Source organism: Ruditapes philippinarum, unplaced genomic scaffold (assembly GCF_026571515.1).
Source record: "Ruditapes philippinarum isolate M1 unplaced genomic scaffold, ASM2657151v2 ctg412_1_1_1_1, whole genome shotgun sequence".
Lineage (NCBI taxonomy): Eukaryota > Metazoa > Mollusca > Bivalvia > Venerida > Veneridae > Ruditapes > Ruditapes philippinarum.
Genome location: NW_026855592.1, coordinates 194,371 through 215,754, shown reverse-complemented (window position 1 = coordinate 215,754; position 21,384 = coordinate 194,371). Strand labels below are relative to the sequence as shown.

The 21,384-nt window shown below is 29.0% G+C and overlaps 1 protein-coding gene across 3 annotated transcripts in view; it reads left to right on the top strand.

Moving 5' to 3' along the window:
- Nucleotides 1-232: 232 nt before the first annotated feature.
- The window catches only part of LOC132743826 (WD repeat and coiled-coil-containing protein-like), a 41,993-nt gene continuing 20,841 nt past the window's right edge, over nucleotides 233-21,384 (top strand). The window contains exons 1-3 of one of the 3 annotated variants that reach the window (XM_060732396.1): nucleotides 233-401; nucleotides 14,689-14,806; nucleotides 21,188-21,351. In XM_060732396.1, the coding sequence (XP_060588379.1) occupies nucleotides 347-401; nucleotides 14,689-14,806; nucleotides 21,188-21,351 (337 nt within the window). In that variant the 5' untranslated portion in view covers nucleotides 233-346. Of the gene's footprint in view, nucleotides 402-6,546; nucleotides 6,568-14,688; nucleotides 14,807-17,302; nucleotides 17,377-21,187; nucleotides 21,352-21,384 lie in introns of those variants that run through there. The other 2 variants (XM_060732398.1, XM_060732397.1) reach the window with 2 other exon arrangements.

Sequence of the window (21,384 nt, the reverse complement as noted above, 5' to 3'; positions counted from 1 at the left end):
GTTGCCTTATCAGATAAAGCTTAGTTTTTTAATTTTGCACCTTTGGGCGAATTGGCCTCTCTTAATATTGTGCGGTGTTTTGATTATGTGTTGCTTTTTGGCCTTTCTATCCGTTTTAAGGTGGTTATAGTTATTCATTTTAATTTTCCCGGTCTCAAATAAAGGGAAGCTACAACAATCTGCAAATATGAGAAACTGATAACATGATACTCCACACACAGTTACTTCCCTTTATGTAGGATCTCACTTTGTAGATTTATTCGGATAGTAAACCGGGTGGACGGTTTTAATTTTATTTTATATTTTAACTGGATTTATTTTGTTTTAGCAATGTTTTACAATTAAAATGGAGCTTGGTCATATAAAGTCACGTCTACAAGGTGTGAATATCTTACATGGAGGTGAGGAATGTTTATTTTATGTGAAAATATATATTCGTCCTTCATTTATTCGTACCCATTGGTAGCTTTTAAGTCAGAGTCTTTCAGACGGTACGTTACGATACCGAAATCAACTTGATTTCGGTAAAGTTACCGAAATCAACTTTTCATTACCGAAATCAACTTATAAAATCACAATTAAGCGTTTTATTATATTTTTTTCATAATAATCTAATACAATAGGTTAAGTTTGACTTTCATGCAAAAAATCAGTTCGAAATAATTATTAATAATGAAATTAGAAACAAATAACTAAATATCAAGATTATTCCCTGATTTGTCACGAACCGAAATATATGTTACAATACCGAAATCGACTTGTAAAATCATAATTAAGCGTTCTATTATATTTTTTTCATTATAATCTATTACAATAGGTTTAGTTTGACTTTCATGCAAAAAATCAGTTCGAAATAATTATTAATAATGAAATTAGAAACAAATAACTAAATATCAAGATTATTCCCTGATTTGTCACGAACCGAAATATATGTTACAATACCGAAATCGACTTGTAAAATCATAATTAAGCGTTCTATTATATTTTTTCCATTATAATCTATTACAATAGGTTTAGTTTGACTTTCATGCAAAAAATCAGTTCGAAATAATTATTAATAATGGAATTAGAAACAAATAACTAAATATCAAGATTTTTCCCTGATTTGTCACGAACCGAAATATATGTTACCATAACGAAATCGGCTTGTAAAAGTTAAAATAAACATTTTAATAGATCTTGTTTAATTAATTTATATAAAGTCATTCAAACTGAACCATAAACAACGGAAAATAATATTTAATTATAAAAATGATGATGTTATAGACGGATATGTATAATTATATCATGATTACTTCCCTTGTTATTAATGTGTTGCATTACCGAAATCAAATCAGATTTCATTTCAAAGATGAGAACAACCCCTAAATAATTTGCATGAATTTCAGAAATAGTTGATTGGAAATTATCACAGTAATTAATTTGAATCCAATGATTATGATTTGATTAAAATAAAGAGACGTAGCGGTAGCCATTCATCATAACACCTTTACTAATAAGGAGCAAGCATACACGTGCTCGGACAATGGAGGTGTTAGTTGACATAACATACTCGTTCACCGCAATCCTTTAATATACATCGGCGCATGGAAACTTTAAAGTATCCAAACAACATAATTAGACATAATTATTTTACATGAAATTAAAGCTGCTTGTCCCCATTAAGACAAAAAGTACATTACAGTTTAATATAAAATGACGTATAGCGACCATCCCTATATAATATGTATCAAAATACTTTTTTATATAGTTTTATGGTATAAATATTTCAGATCTAGTAAGCTGGTAAAAATATAATTTTATATTAAATAAATTGTCAAAAGATCTGTTTTAACTAACATATATAGGGGTGGTCGCTATTCGTTTCCGTAGAAAACATATCATATCATGATGTCCCGGATACTTAACTATATATTCTACTTATTGAAAAAGTGTTAAGTCATGATTTTATGTTGATCAATTTAAAATCATTTTAAATTTCATATCCGTGAACAGCATAAATTTATGGAATGACTGGTATTAATTTAAATAATGGAAAAAATGGAACACTTTATACTGACAAATTTCAATAATGAAATGTTGTAACTTGTCAATTTGACATGTTGTGTTTTACTGTATTAAGTTGGCATACAATGTATGTTAAAGATAAAAGATTATAATGAACCACCTGTTTATGTCGTAATAAACATTTAAATAAATGACTAAAATTTAAAAATATTATATTAAAGAGTCCTCATAACAAATGTTAGCGATTTGTTAATATATAGTTTAACTGTTCAATAAAAGAAAGACACAAACTTTCCAATTTCCAATTTTACTGCCTGATACATTATACAATTTTTATGGAACATTTTTAGAGCAGTCGAATTATATATCTGTATTCAAATTTATAATTAAGAAATAATATATCCCAAACTGTGATTTTATTGCTCAATAACATCACTGTTTGGAGTTCGGATGCGGGGAATTATATCACGAGGGCGTAGCCCGAGTGATATAATGATGCGCATCCGAACGACAAACAGTGATTTTATCAAGCAATAAAATCACCGATTTGGATATATTATTACATTACATGAAAAACATTTTCTATCATTTAAAGGTGTATTATTTGGTTTAGTTTATCTACCTGATTCTATGTGCAATCTATGAGATGATACTCTTAACCTAGTGAGATCTTTACAAAACCGTTCAACATTGAAAATATTTAGATATGGTTGAAACTTAAAAACAGAAATATGTCTATAAATAGAGCTCTACTAGAGTTATCTAATCTATTATCTACTAATTATATATATAATTTAAACTTCACAGCTGATTTCGGTAACGGGTTGTTTTAAAACAAAGGGAAGTAACTCAATAATTACATTTTTGTTAATAACATCATTAAAATACAATATTTTCAATAGATTTTTTAAATGAAAGTATATTTCATTATTTTTCATCAAATAATAAAGAAATAATAGCAATATTATAACTAGTTTGGTTTTTACGAGTTGATTTCGGTAATGAAAAGTTGATTTCGGTAACTTTACCGAAATCAAGTTGATTTCGGTATCGTAACGTACCCTCTTTCAGAATATGAAAATGATCATTTTTTAAATAAATTTGGTACACAGCCTAGGAGTGTTTACAGTTAAATACTTGCTTGTTTTTTTAACAAAGTTTATACAGTATTTATGATTAATAATTCTAATTCGATTATTAATGTTTAAACTGTGTTATTATTGAAAATTTATAAAACTAGATGAATAGAAGTATCATGTGACTTCATGTGAACATAAAAACCATCAGATAAATCTGTATTTAAATGATATTTTCTTCTAAAGACTTTAAAAAAACTTGAAAAATATGACACTTCTGTACATATTTAAAACACAGTACAAAAAACACATACATGTGAACAAAGGAAAACATGATTAATTTGTGGCTTATATTGTGATATTAAACATTGACACATTTGTTGTCAACAGCCTTATTAAATCATTATGTTAAGCTTTGATGAAGAAAATAAACACTGTTTTTTAAAGAGATCGGGTGAAGGAACCTAAAGTTACATTTAGATTCTACAGCCTATAAAATATGAATACAGACAATATACATCATTTATTATTTACATATAAATTTCAGTGTTTAAGATGATATTTTAAATTTTGAATCCAGATTGAATTGTAGACTAATACATATAGTTATTGAATTGTTACAAATTTTGGAGTAAGCCTAAGGTATGACAATACTACATACTAAGTTAACAGTTTGTGATTCATGATGGCACCATGCACACCCAATAATTATATGAGGTTGTTATTTACTCATAAATTGACTGTATTTTGAATGATGTTGTTTATTAATTTAATTTTTAAACTTAAATAATACAAAATAAATTGACTGTATTTTGAATGATGTTGTTTATTAATTTAATTTTTAAACTTAAATAATACAAATGAATTAACAGGTTGCAGGATTTTGAAACATTGATGCCAATTTTAAGTAAAGATTCTGTTAGTGTACATGTATGAAAATTGTTCAACTAATTAAATTTACTTGTTTGAGCCCCTTTTATAAATTAGATGAAATGTGAAAACTTTTTAAGCTCATATAAAATTCTTCATTTAATTTTTGTAGAGTATTAGAAGCATGATTTTTTTTTGTTGAAACATACATATTTAATAAAGAAATAACTTTTCAAATGAACTATATATAATGTATAACTGTATAATAATATAAAGACAATATTGCACATTTCTATGTAGATGAAAGACAGGGACTGGGTCTCAAATCTAATTCTTTTTAAATTTTAAAGTTTTACCTTAATTTTGTTATAAATTTTTATTCAGAATGACAGTGAAAGATAAACCACTGAATGTCAAAAGAATTTACCTGTAACATTAAATATTGCTGTAACTGATGGTTTTACATAATAGGTGTTTTTTCGTAAATTAATTAGATGTGCATTTCTTTTCAAGTCAAAAAGTAATTTCTTGAGATTTTATATAATCTGCATGTTCAAAATTCAATTTTTCTTTATTTATTTGTTTAAAACTATTTAGAGTACAATTATAATTTCCTTACTTCTATGTTATTTATATTATGGACACAAAATATGTTTATTATATAAAATTTCCTTTCCCTTTCTATAAATACATTTTTACAAAACATTAATTCCAGTGTCAATGGTTTTTTTCGTAATAGGTGCCAATTCAAGTTACAAGAAGTTTAGCAGTCACTTGTATTGAATAGGTTTGTAATGGTACAGAACTCAGGAATTCTAGGCAGGTTGATTTTCAGTCGGGTTCTAACATTACAGGGCTCACTCTCCCATTAGGCATTTAAGTTGTTTGTCAAAATTTTATTACTTTAGCTACAAAAATTTTTACTTCAAAGTTTGGCTACAGGATTTCAGAGCAATGTTATGCTTTTTTTATATATTAAATTTAGTAGAAAATTTTGCTTAAAGAATTTTCAACCAGGGTCAGCCCAGAAAGATGCTTTTCTTGTAATTTAAAGAAAAAAAATGAAAATTTCTTTGCAAACTACCATAAGTACTTTATATATATTCTTTGTGGTACATATTAGGATAAAGAAATAAAACTGGTATGAAATTTGGCTATAATGTAAACAATTTTAGAATTTATACATTATTGTTATACAACGTCACTGAGACGTGAAATACAAGTTAAGAAAGTTGTGATACCATGTGATTAATAATGTAAACTACACTCAGTCACTTTGAGGCCAAAAGAAACTTAAATATTTGATTGTTAAATTGTTTGTTAAGGATTTAGACAGTATATTGAAATGTTCCTTTTTTTTTAAAAAAACACATACAAAAATGTTTATTAAAGTTAATTGGGTTAATGAAAGCAATTGGAATTTTATTGTGAAATTAGAAACAAACATTTCTTTTCACACCTAATTTTATGTCAGTTACATTCCATAAAAATGTGGCAATAAGATGTTTTAAATTGACTTTATAATGAATGTATTAATTTAATTGTATCACTGTCAATCAATGTTTGATCGATAACTTGATCAACAAGGTTACATATTTTTCATTCATATTATTTAAAGTAAGACTTGCAAGAATTCAGGGAAAGTATGCGTGCAATTTAGATAAAACATGTTTCGTAATCTTATTACAGTATTAAAATAACATGGGATGAAAAATTGGTAAATAAATATTTAAACATATGAAAATATTGTGGAGTTTAAAGATTATGAACCAGGTATCTGAGGAATTATACACGTTTGTTTGATGTTGACCTTTCATAAATTTATTTGGCATATCCATGTTACTATGTAGAATATGGAAAGTATCATATAATTTAACGGTATCAAAATGACGTACAATATCATCAACATTATTAATTCTTAACCCTTGCCATGCTAAATATCTTAAATGAACTTGACAATCTTTCAATCTGGACAAGAGTGTTCAACCATTAATCACTTATACTAACTTAACTAAGTTATAGAGAAAATTTCAAAATATATCCTGCCTGTAAAATTCCCCCCCCTGCCTCTCTCAAAAAATATGAGTGAATCCCGCCCATCCCCTTCCTAGAACATACACTGGCTTTAATAGTCAAATAATAGTGACATGAAATATATAATATGCAAGGAAAGTATAAAATTTCTTTAAAAAAAATTGCAAGTGAACTTATGACCATTGTATTATATAACAGTAGTGTTTGTAATTGTAAACATTTTAATGTGATTAGTTGTGAAACATTTGACAAAAGTATTTCATGACCCGCATCTCGTTTAAGAAACTGTTTTTTAATACGCCTTAACAATTAATGTCTCATATTTCAGCCCATATAATTGACAAAATCATTATTAGATCTATACAAAGTAATGAAAATGTCAAAGTAATTTGAAATCAGTGTGCAGTGCAAAAAAAATTGAAGTAATAACTTTTCGTTTTTTGTAATTACAGTTAAGTTGATTCTCAAGGATAAAAATTTAAAATAATTTTATTAGTCATTCAAAATAAATCTGCCAAGATTGAATGGTGAAATATTATGATTGAATGATTAGACATGAAGATACATTAAACCAGTACATGTATGTATTGTAAATTGATATAATAATACCACATTAGATGTTTATTTATGTCTTTATTGAGTTATTACATGTATTTTGAAAATGTAAATTTCAATCTATTATAAATAATTGTGTTAAACTTTGTTCAAAGTTTATTCAGCTTTATTATTTGATAAAAAAAATTATTAGCAACAGATTTGTTGATATGCCACATGTTCTGTGATGTTTAAAAATCTCTATCAGGAACCTAGCCTACCTTATTCTTGTGAGCAGTTGGACCCATTTTATAGACATGTCACAGGGTAAGAAAAATGTGCAGCCTGACCTGGACTTGAACCCGGGACCCTCGGAATACCGTACTGCTGCTCTACCGACTGAGATGATCCAGCCGCTCACACATTTTCTCCCCTGAATAATGAACAGTTCTGAATTGTGATGGTCAAACAAAAAAGTCACTGTCCGTCCAATGTTTTCTCAATGTCTCTTGACAAGTCTAATAATTTGACTACCACGAACAATAATAATATAACTCAAATGATTTTTGACATACCCGCCCAAAAATCATTAAATTTAGAAAGAAATTGTTATTGAGTGAGACTAAAAAAAGGATTGGAGCACCACACTAAATACCGTATTCCGGTATATACCGGGCAAGACGCTTGAATCATAAAATGCTAAAATCTTGCCTTTTTACCCAACGGAATGAACTTTGATAGGTCTAATTCATCTTTTCACACCGATTTATGTATGATAATGAATGAAAAATATAAAAATCGGCGAACAAAACTATATTTGTCTATTTTGTGATCATGATTTTTGCAAGCGTCTAGAGGTACTGCTCCAATCCTGTATTGAGCTAAATCCATTGTTATTTTGTTGAAATTTAATTATGAATTTGAACATACACTGTATATGAGATATAAAGTATTTTTGGGAGCGATCTCTTATATAATGTAATCAGAATTCATTTGTGTGAATTTTAAAGTGGTGATATGTCCCAATCTCAGTGCTGGGCTTAAAGTTGGGATTTAACCAATCTTTGTAGATTGGGATTTTAAACTCCAAAAATCATAGTCCCCTTAATTTGTGGGTGTTAGAGGGGCCATGGTTACCATAGACTAACTGCATTAGGCTATATATTGCCAGGTCCTATAATGATATATAGGACACACCTGTGAAGAAGTTGACAGCTACTTGTGGGGAACAGGTATACACAGGTACAGATCCATAAATACAAGTATGATTTTGGGTTCGTAAATGAAAATGATGTTGAAAATAAACACTACACTCCTTAAATAAACATACTAACATGTCATGTAATAAAATTACGGTACTTTTGCTAGTTATAATATTCGCAAAATAAAAAGGTTAAATGGCCCAAAATGTAGGATGTTTGAAAGGTTTGCCCATCTTTTAATAGAAACATTTTTGTCAAAATGGCTATTTACAGTAAATTATTTCAATCCTCATTTTTCCTAGGGCTATCATTTCTTTATGTGAAAAACTTTGTTAACCGGGTTGAAAGTTTAGGTTAATGCTTTTGTCACTATTTGTGTTGAAGTAATGTTTGTTTTTACAGCTTTTTGAGAAATATTTAATGTTTTTTTTCTTTCCAGTCTGTTCAGTAGTGATTTGTTCTTAAGTAGATATTATTTTTACCAAAACCCCCAAACGGGGCCTTCCAATTTTTCAGGGGGCCAAACCGGAAAGTCGGGAAAAGCGCTAAGGTTTTTAAAGGCAAATTTTTTTTCATTTTAAAAAGGCCATTGTTTTTAAAAATGTAATGGGGCCCACAAAAAGGGCTTTTTTTAAAAATTTTAAAATAAAAAAAAAACCTTTTTTTCCAGTATTGGTTTAAAATTTCAAGAAAGCCAGGGTTCCCAAATTTGTATAAAATCAAAATTGAGGCTTAAAAAAATTTTTTAATATTTTTTTTTATTAAAAAAATTTTTAAACCCCCGTTTTTTAAAACCCAAGCCCAAATTTAAAAATTTTGAAAATATTTATTTTTAAAAAAAAAAAAAGGAAAAAAAAAATTTGGTATTTTAAAAACTATTATTAAATTTAAAAAATTTAATTTTGGGAACAATTTATCACAATACTTTTCCTTTCAAACCCCCGGTACTTTCCCAAATGTAAAATTTTTGGGCTAAAAAAGGGGGCCCCCTTTAACCGGGGGAAACCCAAGGTTTACATTTTCCCAACCAAACCTTTAATAACTGTTTCCATCAAAACTTAGGAAGCCAAAATTTAAGGGGCTGGGGGTTTTCTTGCCAAAAAAACTTTTTGGATTTAATTTTTTTAAATTTTTTCTTTTTAAATTTTGGGTTTTTTTGCTTTTTAAAAAAAAAATAGAAGGGGATAAAATTTTTCCCCCTTGGGTTTTTTTTGGACTCCCTTATTTTTGAGGAAAAAATTTTGATTTTTTAAAAAAAAAACAACCAAAAGAAATCAAAAAATGTTTAAAAATTTGACTTAATTTTTTATTTTAAGGTTTTTTTCCTTTTTTAAATAACTAAGGAAGTAAATTATAAAAACATTTAATCCTTTAAAAATGCTTTTTTGAAAGGGAGCCACTTTTTTTTTTAAAGGGTTTTAATTTTGCCCCGGGAAGTTTCCGGGGGGCTCAAGGGGGGGGGGAAAAAAAAATGGTGCCCCTTTCCCCCAAAAGTTTTGAAAACCAGAAAAAAGCCCAACAAAATCCCCTTTCCCCATTGGCTAAGGTTCCAATGCTTTAAAAACCCCCTTTGGCCCCGCTGAACTTTTAAACTTTTAAAAGTTTTTGTAAAATTTCAAAAATTTTTACCTTAAAACCCTGGTAGGGGGGATTTTCCCGGGCTGGCCCTGGCCCCTAATTAACTTAAAATTGAAAAAAGAATTTAAACCCCTTTTTTTTAAAAGATTCAGAAAAATTTTAAATTCTAAAACCCTTGTTTTCCTGGTGGAAAAAAAAAATTGCCCCCAATTTGTTTAAAATTTTAATAAACCAGCAAAATTTTTTAACATAAAGAACCCAAAAAAGAAAGCCCTGGTCCAAGGGTAAGGAATATTTTTCCTTTCCCGGCCCTCTTGCCTTTGGTTAGTGGAAAATTTTCCCTTCAAATCAGGAGGTTTCCCCAACCTCCTGGAAGTAATTTTGAAAACCCCCTTTTTTGCAGGAGAAATAATTTTTATACATTTTAAATTGAAAACATCAATTTTTTGGTAAGCTTATTTCCACAATTTTGCGATCAGTCACAAATAAGTGTTCCCCTTTCCCAAATTTTTAAATTTTAACAAACATTTGTTCAATGTTACCCTAATTTGGGGGTTACTTTAAGTTTTTTATTTCCTGTTTTTTTCCATTTTTGTAAAATGGGAATCTCCCCCTCATTTCATTTTTAATTTAAAAGTAGATTGATTTAAATTTATTTAAATCAAAATTTCAGTTAAAGGTGCAGCACAAAACCCGGTTTCTATAAGGCTGATATATTGTTTTTTTGTTCAGTTTCAGTATACAGTAAAAATGGGGGGGAAACACAAAAAAAAATTTAAAAAAGGGGGGAAACAAAACATGGGGGGCTTTTTTTGGCCATTTTGGCATCAAAAAGTAATTTAAAAAATAAAAGAAATTTTTACTTGTTTAAAAAAATAAACCGGACCCAATTAAATAAAAAACCCCCTATTTTTTATGAAACCAATTGTACAGGCAGAATTTGGGGAAAAATTAAAATTTAAAATCCAAAACTTGCGGGAAATTTAGGAAAAAATTTTAAACGGGACAGAGGGACGATGAATGGCAAAATACTTACCATAAGGTCAAACCCTTAAATCATTAAATGAATAATTGGGGGGTTAATTTTTAATTTTAAAATTTTGGTATTCAAAGTTATTTTAACGGAGATAAGTGTTTTTCTTTTTTTGGGAATTTTCCTTGTTTTTTTTTTTGGGGGAAAAATTTCGCCTTTGAGATTTTAACCCGGAAAAAACGGGTTATAATTTATTGAATTTTAAAAGAAAGACGTAAACAATAATTTTGCGGTCAAGCCTTGATCTGTAAAAAATGGGAAAGGCCCTAAAGATCATTAAAGAATTGAAAGTTTTTGTAAAAATGAAAAGGGCAAAAAACTTAACGAAAAATTTCCCCCTTAAACCATGAATGCCCTTTGCAGACTAAACCTGAGGTTGAAACCCCTTTAAACCATGCTTAATATTCCCCTTAATCCATTTTTAAAAAAAAAATTCAACACTTTAAGAAAATTTTCCCAAATATGTACTGACTGAAAAGCAAAATGTGCAAAACTATGATCAGACCTAATCAGAATATATTATGTAGGATGTTAAATTTTTGACATTTTGCTACATGTATGTATATTGAAATCACATCTTCATCTATGGTTCTGAATTCACATCCGGATCGAACAATTCATTGTAAAACATTTAGCAAGGCAAGAGTTAATATCAAGTTTTACTTATTTGGTGTGAAGTTTTCTGCACCAGAAATATGTAAATGTTCATAATTTTTCAGTGTTATCAGTTATGATGTATAAAATTTTACATATTTCACATTCTTTATATTACCATATTATAAATTATTTTCTTCAAAATTTAGGTGAGTATGAAACATATATAATACTGGTAATATGATTTAAGATTGATGATGTTATCCTGACCTATTTTTGAATAAATGTAAAATTAAAATTTTTCTTGATGAAGAAAGAGTGAACTCTTACCCTAAAAAAGAACAGAATAAAGTTAAACACCTGTTAATATTAGGAGAAATATTTTTATTTCCTTATAAAGATAAAGAATGTTAAACATCACTGAAGTTTTCATAAAATTAGATAAAAAGAATTTAAACTTTTTATGTTCCGTATACATTCATGTAATTCAGAATAGATTTTTCAGAGCTGTAATGGACCATTAAAAGTAATTTCAGTTTTGTAAAAAAAAATTTGAAAGATAGCAATACTAATCTTTGAAACCAGGCTTAATAAAAGCGTTTGATCTTTTTTGTTTTTTAAAGGGACCGCCTTGGAAAAATTTCCTTTTTGGTAAGAGAACCAAAAAAAAGTTTATTTTTAAAAATTTTGAAATTTTTAAAAACTTAATTTAAAAACTTACATCTTTGAAAACCTTTCCAAAAAAGTTTTTAGAAAAAAAAAAATACCAAATTTTTTGCCTTTTTAAAAATTTAGAAAGGGGGTTTAATTTCGGTAAATTAATTTTCACGCTAATTTAAAATTAAACCAAAATTAAAAAATTTTTTATTTTTTAGGAAAAAGAAAGCGTTTAAATTTCTGTTTTTTTTTGAAAAAAAGGGGGCAGGAAAAAACAAATAAAAATTACACCCCTTAAAATTTTGGTGTAAATTTCCCCCTTTTAACCTGATGTGCGGAGACCTTTGCCAGCTGATCCGACAGATAACATTGACCGTAAAAGCAATTTTGTCACTTAACACCCGCATCTTCTATCGGGCTACCATGTAGGTTGTTTTGGTGTTACATTAAGTTCAATGTTAGCAGTTGAATAGTTAAGTATTGATGACATTGTCACACATTTTGCTGATTGTTAGCAAGTTTACTTTTGTTCGACTTGGGTTTCAGGTCGCTACAATAGCTGAGGTCAGATTGGGTTAGATTAGGTGTAGTAATTTTGAAAAGTGGCACGCAGGAAGAAGGAAAAATCAAGTTACTGGTGCTAGTCTATCTTGTTTGTTCTTGGCATCTTTGTGTAAAATTTCATTTCTTATGTATAGTATATTGAATTAACATACTGTTTTGTTGTTATGTTAATTGCCAAGTGGTGAAATTCACAACTTCGCTTGCTTCGAGCCATCTTAACTGTGCCCCTTATTGAAAAATATTTGCCTTATTTCAAGTTGCTTTGGGTTTTTTTCAAGTCAGAAATCTATCGAACTTGCTCAGGGAAGGTTTAATTGTATCAATCTTATTCTGGTAATTCTTGTTGACCTTCATCTACCAATTTTTAAACAAATAAAGACACCTCAATCTTTTCGAATCTTTTTGATATTATAGGTTGTGCCCCTCAAGTTTAGAGCCTAAAACCCATGAAACAAAATATGTTTATTTTACAAACTGTCACAGATGTATCCAGTATATATATGTGAGAAAGCTTTCATTCAGTTCATGTAAAATATTTTATCAAGAGAAAGATACTGTTCATAGTAAACTTGTTATATAAATGTATAGGCCTTCATTGATTTAATATGCATGTTGATATGAATAATTTTATAACTCAAAATTCAAGCTGTGCACACTTTAGCTTGTAAATGATTATTATGAAAATGATCTAACTAAAGAACATCAAGGTACACTATCTGTATCCTTAGCTGAATTGGTGAGCAGAATGCCCATCAGTATGGGGAGCTAACTTTATACAAAATGTATTTTAACATGGCTTGTTTTTCATTTACAAGTATCTAGTGTAAAGTTATGGCATTTCAGTATCAAAATTGGGCATTCTCATTAGAGCCTTGCTTGTTTTATTAATTTAAAGTCTTATCAATACTGTAAAGGTCATAAAATTGTGGTGGCATTCAATCGGAAGACCCTGGGTACCCCTTTATAGTACATTATTTCAGTCACAAGCAGACACCGGAGTAGAAACCCTGAATTTCTAAATACTATATGGATGGCTTCTCAGCACCAGATGAAAGAATTGAATTCCTACCTAAGTGGGTTTCTAACCCACATTATTGAAGGGCAATAACCCTCCCTTCCCATACCAATGCTTTCTGAACCATTTTCCTGATGAATTTCTAAAATAGAATTGTCCAGCTTCCAGTTTTGAAAGTGTGTATGAGTTGTTAGATGTCCATTATATCAATAATTAAGTTCCAACCAGTATTGATCCTGGTCAGACTTATATACAGCTTCAGCTGACCAAAGGTTAATTGCTAATTTGGTTCCAGCAGTTTATGGGTAAAGTTTTCTTATATGTACTGTTTGACCTGTCTATATACTGAAAGCATTTAGGCTTGGCATTACTATGACTTGTGGTCAAAGGATTAATTTCATTTTAACTGTCCCTTACCTTACCTAGCAACACCACAAATGCCTCTTTTAAAATGCAGCCAGGAACATTGTGACATCTGCCTAAATAGAAACTGTCATAAGTAATCAGAAATTGAAACATTTATATCTAGGGATACAAGGTTTAAATGGTATTTTCCCTTGCTAATGAATCAGATAAAGGAATTGGGGGCTTTGCAGTAAATAAAGAAGCAATTAAGTTATCTATGTCCAGCTTGGGTTATCTCTACTTCCACTTCTGTGAACATACTGAAAACAGCTTCACTGTAATACCGTCAGCAAATTTGGTGAAAATAGATTCCTTTTATAATTTGAAAGGTTTTGTCAAATCCCAGCTTTATTTATTTATGGATTTATTGTTGATTTGCATGATCCATAGGTATGTTTTTGTTTTAAAGATTTCAGGTTAAATTATTATTTATCTAGGAATCTTCTTATTTATGTTTATTAAATGTATTTAAAAAGCTCTAAAAGTGTTAAATAAAGATTTGGGTAATATGAAAAAAACAATTTTAAAAAAAATTTGGGTTTTTAATTTAAAATTATTTTATCCCCAAATTTGTGTAGAAAACTTGTTTTTTGTAATTTTCAGCCATACCCGTTTTTACTGTATTTTTGTTTTTTTTACAGCTTTTAATACAAATTTTTATTGTGAATTTACAGCCCGCGGAAAAATGCAGTGCTAAATTTGGGTTTTTTTAAAGTTTTACATGTACAGGGGAAAATATTCTGATTTCCAGCAGCAGATAAAAACATGAATATGTTATTCTATTTTTTATTTAATTCCAGGTTAAAAATAGGCCTTAAATTAAAAAATGCAAATTTTTTTTCAGGCTGTTTATATTTATTCAATGATCATAATCTTCCTAAGCGACTTCCCCTTTAAATTTAACGGGTTTCTATCATTTTTTTGATTCTTTATGATATTTACAGCTTGTACATAAAAATTTTAAAATTAAATTAAAATTTTTTTTTAACAGGCTTTTTTTGTTTTCATTTAAAAAAATGTTAAATTTTTTATTTTTTACACTGTACATGAAAAAATTTTATTTAATTTTTTTTATATTTAACCCGCTGTCATGGGGAAAAAATTTTTTTATATTTTCAGCTGTACATGATAACCATGGTGTTGTGTGGACAGATGGACAGGGAATATATCTGACACCAATATCTTTGTTTCAAGGTCAAGTGGAGAACCAGGAGCACAGTAAACTTGGTGAATTTGAGTACGTATATGAAGTATCTGATATAAATGAAAAAAATTATCTTACTAGTAGGCAATGCAGAATTTTTAAAGGAAGATTCAAGGAGAACGTATCGTAAAGAGTAAATAAGCAAGATTTCAGCAATAAATTACTGCAGGATAAATTGCAAAATTTAATGACTGATAATTGATTTTTACAAAGCAAGTGGATGCTGTTGCTGCCATGTATGTGAATTTGAAAGAATTTAAAGTCTGTGTCAGGATTCAACCATACTGCACTCAGAGGGGCTAGAAATTTTAAGTCTGTAATTTTAACAAATTGGCCTCCTTGACCCATGATTTTATTTTATAACACAACCATTGTGGCTTATTGATTTGTAGTTTTCTGTCTCAAGTATTTAAATTGCATGCCAGAGGAGATGGTAGTTGTGTGCACATCATTTGTTAATTCAGGGCAAATGCAAGAACATAATTGTATAGAAATAAATTGAAATTGATTGGTAAAAGTTAATGCCTCTCTTTATTTATTTTGAAAATAAGTCTTTATTGTTATTTCAGTGTTTTCCATTATCAGCTAAACTGTATTGCACTTTTGCACCCAACAAAACAAACAAACTCTCATTTTTTTTCTAAAAAACAAACAATTCTGTCCTATTTATATTATTGAAGATGAATTAAACTGCAAATTAGCAAATTACAAAATTTGCCGGCCTATTTATGTCATAACAGATGAATTAACTAAATCAATGAAAATCTTGCAGCGATATGGTTTGTGCTTTCCGCAATTTCCTATATATTAAATGTATGGCTTTGATAGCGACCATATTAATTTTGTCACTGTTACGTAAAATTGGAATAAGCAATTTTCTAAGTGATTTGAACTGTTTTATTGGCATGGCATTGGTAGAATCAATATTTGTTATTGATATACTGTTATGTGAAATGTAAAAATGATCATAGTTGAAAACATTTTTATGTAGATTGTTTCAGGTTGAATAAGTCAAGTCGTTTTCTTTGTTTTCAGGTTGAATAAGTCATCGTGTTTCTCGGTCAATTAAAAAAGATCATAGTCTTAAATTTAACGAGGGATTAATAGATTTTCCCTCTTTTTGTTTTTAGACATCTTTAAGAATAATCAAACTATCTAGTTTCATTTTTCCCGGGCCCTTTGTAAGGGTTTCTTCCCAAATTTTTTTTATTTTCCTTTTTTTACATTTTTAAAAAATTTTTTTTATTTCACCCCTTTATTTTTTTGGTCAAAGGGGTTTAACTTTTTAAATTTTTGAAATGTTCTTTGGGAAAAAAATTTACATTTAAATCTTTTAAGTAATTTGGGGTTTAAACATATTTTCCCAAATTTTAAATTTAAAATTTTATCAATTAAAATTTTGGGAAAAAAAAAAAAAAAAAAAATAAAAAAACAAAACAAAAATTCTTTTTGGAAAATATTTTTTTTATGTTTATTTATTAATTTTAGGAAAAAAAAAAAATTAAAAAGAAAAAAAAAAAGCTTAAATTTTTTAAATTTTTTAAAAACCTAGATTTTAAATGAAAACGACAAAATTTAAGGACAAATATTTAGTTTTTACGTTTATATGAGAAAATGATTTACATTAAGTTTATTTTCAAATTGTTGAAATTCTTTGTTCATTTAAGCCGAACAAATTCCATCTTAGGGCTGTTACAACAAGAGGCTTTATTGCATTGTAAAGGACGGGTTTGTAGGGATAAAAGAATAACAAGGGATTAATTTATAGATTTTTCCCTACTTCTTGTTTTCTTGACCTTTTTAAGGAATAATCGGCTATCTATCACAGGTTTCCCGCCTTAAAGTTGAAACTGTCACAACTTTGGGTAAATTTATTGCGTCTGCTAATCAGTTTTTTCCCTTAGGCTGGCTAAAATAGTCATTAATTCAACTTTTCGAAAATGATGTATTACAGAAGATTTTTCTTATTGTTTCTTTATATACAATAAATTTCTTACTTATGTCACAATAGATCTGTGTTAATCACCCTAAGCCTTTGACACAGATGTGACCAAACATTTATTCAGTATATTGTTAAAAAAAGGCATTATTTTTGGTAATGTCAACTTTATTTCTACACGTCTTAGGTTGAAGACATTTATATGCATTATTTTGTACCATATATATAATTGTGATAATCTATATTTGGATCCAGTCTGATAGACTCTCTGTGCTGTCATATAGATGGTTTCCTGTGACAAATTTAAATTTACTTAAATCCCAAAAATTTTTTTTTTGGCCAAACCCCCCGCAGGGATATAATAATTTGTTTCCCCTTGTGGGCCTTTTTTTTTTCTTGGGGAATGCGGTAAATTTGGACCTTGGTCATTTATTCATTGGGACCCCTTTTTTTGGGGATTTGGGGCTTTAAAAATATTTTAAATCATAATTAAAAAACTTATATTTTTTAAAAGGCTGAAAAACCCGACATTTTTTTTAGGGGGATAAGTTGCCCATAAGGCCCAGACTTTTTTTGTCTCCATAAAATGAATATTTTGGTGAAGAATGTATGAATTAATAGTTTTTGTGTTGTTATTTTATAGCATAGACAGTCCATTAGAAAGGTAAAAAAGGAATGGAGACATTTTCTCCATTGTGATGAATGGTAACTTTGTTGTTTATGTGTGTGCAGGGTCAGATCTTAATGAAATTAATAACGATGGCAACATTAAAGTCATATTTGTGTGAGAAGTGTTGTCATGTTAAGTTAATAAGGAAAAGTGAAATAAACATAACTGATAGTTTTTGCAAACCTATTACAAGAATATTAAAGTGCAGCCTCAGTTTAAGGTTAAAGGCCTGACACAAGGGGTATAACTTATAGAAGGTAGGCTGGCTGCGTGAACGATGGTTTAACCGCACTGGACTTTTTACAGCTAACTGGGGAGGGGGGGCTAAAACCCATCAAAAAGGGTTTAAATTGTTTAAAAAGCCAAAAAAAATTTACACTTTATTGCGAAATTTTTCCCAGTTGGTTTTCCGGTAAAAAATTTTTAGAGTGTGTCTTTTTGGTGGTTTTTCACTTAAAATTTTTTCCCCCCCAAAAAGGGGAAAAAAAATCCCCTAAATTTTTCCGGAATTTTTAAAAAAAGGGAAAAGAAAAAAGGGAAAAAAGAAAAAATTTTTTTTTTGGGGTTTGGGGTAAAAAACTTTTCCCCGTTTTAATACGTAATTCCCCAAAAAATTAAAAACCCAAAAATTGGCTTTTCCCGGATTTTTTTCCAAAAGCCCATAAAGGGCTTGCTTGCCGGTTTTTTTGGTGTTTCCCGGGGTTTAAAAAGAGCCCTTTTTCCCAAGGCAAAATTGAATCCAGGGAGATTTCCCGGGAACCCAAAATTTTTTGCAACCAGGAAACCCCCGGTAAAACCCCGGGGGGGAATTTTTTAAAAAAAACCCCCCAAAATTGGGATTTAAAAATTTTTAAAATTTAATTTTTTTTTTATTTTTATTTAATAATTTTTTTTTCCTTAAATTAAGGGGAAATTTTCGTGATTGAAATTTTTGGAAAAATTCCTTTTATTCCATATTTTTGGGGAAAAGAATTTTGAAGCGAACCAAAAAAAAGGGGAAAAAGGGGGTTTTAAATTAACCAAACAATTTGAATTTTAAAAAACCCAACTGGTTTGTTTTTTTTTGGAAAATGATTGGGGGTTTTCCCCTCTACCAAAAAAAACCGGTTTGCTTCCCACCAAAAACCCTGGGGCTCCTTTTTGGGAGTTTTTTCCGGGGGTTGGGGCCTTTTAAACCCGGGGCCTAATAGCTTTTAAAGGAAAAACAACCAAAATTAATCCCCGGGGTTTTTTGGGCCAAAAGGTTTTTGGGCTTTTCCTCCACAACCAAAGTCGTTTGGAAAAGAAATTAAAAGGAATTATAAAATGAGCATTTTTGCATATTTTGTTGACTTATATGAACCAGCAGATGTCTTTGCACACACATACAATATATTTTTGTAAACTTTTTACTTAGATATTTTTACCCTTTAATCCATGGTAATTTGCTTACAGTTTGGTGGATGTTTTTTTTCAATTTTTGTAAAAAACTATTTCTGTACAATATTGACAGGTTTAGTTTTAAAGATTTTGTGAAAGATTGTAATGTTTTTGTTCATGGTATTTATCATGTGTCTCCATTATAAGTTTGAGGATTAATGGCAGCTTGATGTATATGTAGGAAATGTTGTGACAGTGTTAGCTCCCCTGAATCCTCAAATTGTTTGAATAATCTACTAATCCATATTTTTGGGGTAATATGAATCTTAGTTATTGTTGTATGTCTTTAAGAGACAAAAAATACAGGGGACATTAAATTCTATTGGTGGGATTTTAATTCACACCTAACAAATTTCCAGATTTCTGGAATAAAACCCAAGCTGGCCCTTGCATTTTAGTACATGACTTGTATCGTAACTACACACCGTAATAGAATCAGGTTTACTTCCTCATTCGAAATTATTAAAGTCCCTGGCAGGATTTGAACTCACTCTTAGGAGTATTGTATTTCATTACCTGCCTATAAGGTTGATAGCTTATAAGACGGGGTCCTAATATTGCTTTTAAAGTTAAAATCAACAGACATTATGTATTAACCCTTGTACAAGATGGTTGAAATTTTTGGGAAAATTACCAAGTCAGTTTTTGTAGGAGCAAATGATTTGACGTCTGCAAATTAATCAGCTGTTAAAAAAGAAATAAGTTGTAGAAAATTGAATATAAAGATGTATATGTTGAAAGACTAGGTTACGTTGGCGGGAATGGCGGCAATGTTACATTGACGGAAAGAAAAAAATCAGATGCCATTTTCATTTAATTTTAAAATTTTTAATGTTCCTCGTTAATAAACATTACCATTTTAGACACAACACAAAGAAGTTCTTTACTCACTGATCATTTGACAATTCTTGAATGATTTTACAGAAACTGTTGTAAACTTGAGCCATACATGCTGATATATAAAGCTGTTATACTAGTAGTTATATTTGAAGAACAAGTAATTACAGGTTCAAGTACGCTGGAAAATTGGAAACATTATTATATTAAAATGGTTTATCAAAAAATTTGTTTTAAACACTAATAAAAATTATGTAATCTAAGTGTGAAATGTTTGTTGTTATCACAATAGAGTATAATATTTAGATTATTAAATTTTGTTATTAATGCAAAGTTTGAAAACCTCAACAATTAATTACAAATGCATAAATTTTCTTGGTGTAATAAATGTACAATGTATTTTCAAGTTTGAATATAGTTTTAAACCCTGCAGATGGTTAATGTCTGAAGATTTTTTTGTCCATATTTATCTTGATCTAATTGTGATATAAATATCAATATTGCCAAATAATTCTATGGACAATGTGCAGAAATTATGAAATATGATATTAGATTATAATTGTGGTTTATTATTGTGTTTTAATTTAATCATTTGTATAATGTAATTAATGCAGGGTGTATGATGTAGGTGTAATTATTTGTAGATTAGAACTTTTTTGATTGATTAACTTATATCATGCATAAAATAAACCTAGAATCCTACTATAGTTCTTAAGTTATATCAACTTAAAATGTATGATCAATTTTACAAAGTCTGGGACAAGTTTTAAATTAATCTTGAAAATTGACAACAAGGGTAAAATTCTTTTAATCATATGATTTTATAAAGCTTTAAAAAATGCAGGAAAATTCAAAATAATCTTATAACATGTTTTAATTCAAATGACCTATTGAGCTTACATAGCATTGATGATGTCATGATAATTTATGTTGCATGTGTGGAATTTAGAAAATGCAAACATAATTTATCATTACTTTTTACTGAAGATGTATGTCATATAATAAAATTTATAATGATATGATCTAGAATTTAGAAAAAAAAAAATAGAATTCAGTTTGCCCTTAACAATTTATTACAACAAACTTATGATAATAGCTCAAGAAGATTACACAAGCAATTAAAGAATTCTTAGACAATCTGTCATAACATTAAAGCAGCATGCCTCCATATGCATGCTTTATTTTATGAAAATTTCAGTGTTGTTTTAATAAGGAAAACTCTTGTCATATGATCAATTACAGTGATTTAAGCAAGCCTTATGCTCATTTGTTATTTACAGGAATCAGTTCTTATAAATATGTCCAAAAAAGCAAAATGATCGATTGAGCCCATTAGCTTGTAAGTAATAAGAAAATTTATGTTATTAGAAATTGTTAATACTCTCACATTTTATATAAAACATGCAAATTATCACTTTGAATGTGAATATTATGTATTATATTATTAGGATAGGTTAAAGTCATTTGACCTTCTTTGACCTTGTCACTGACAACAAGTCGCCATTTTGGGAATGTCTAACGCATGTATTTTTTCTATGTTTATCTTCAGTCGTGGTGTGAAGTCCATCCATTGGAGTGACAATATAAGTGCAGGACTATGTTATATGTGTGTTGTACATGACAGAAATATCTCCATATGGAAAGTTGAAGGTCGCCAACCAAAACTGTCATTCAAACAAGTTAGAAAGATCAATATTCAGCCTATACCACAAGGTAATTAACAGGAGTGATTTGTCTCCTCCAACT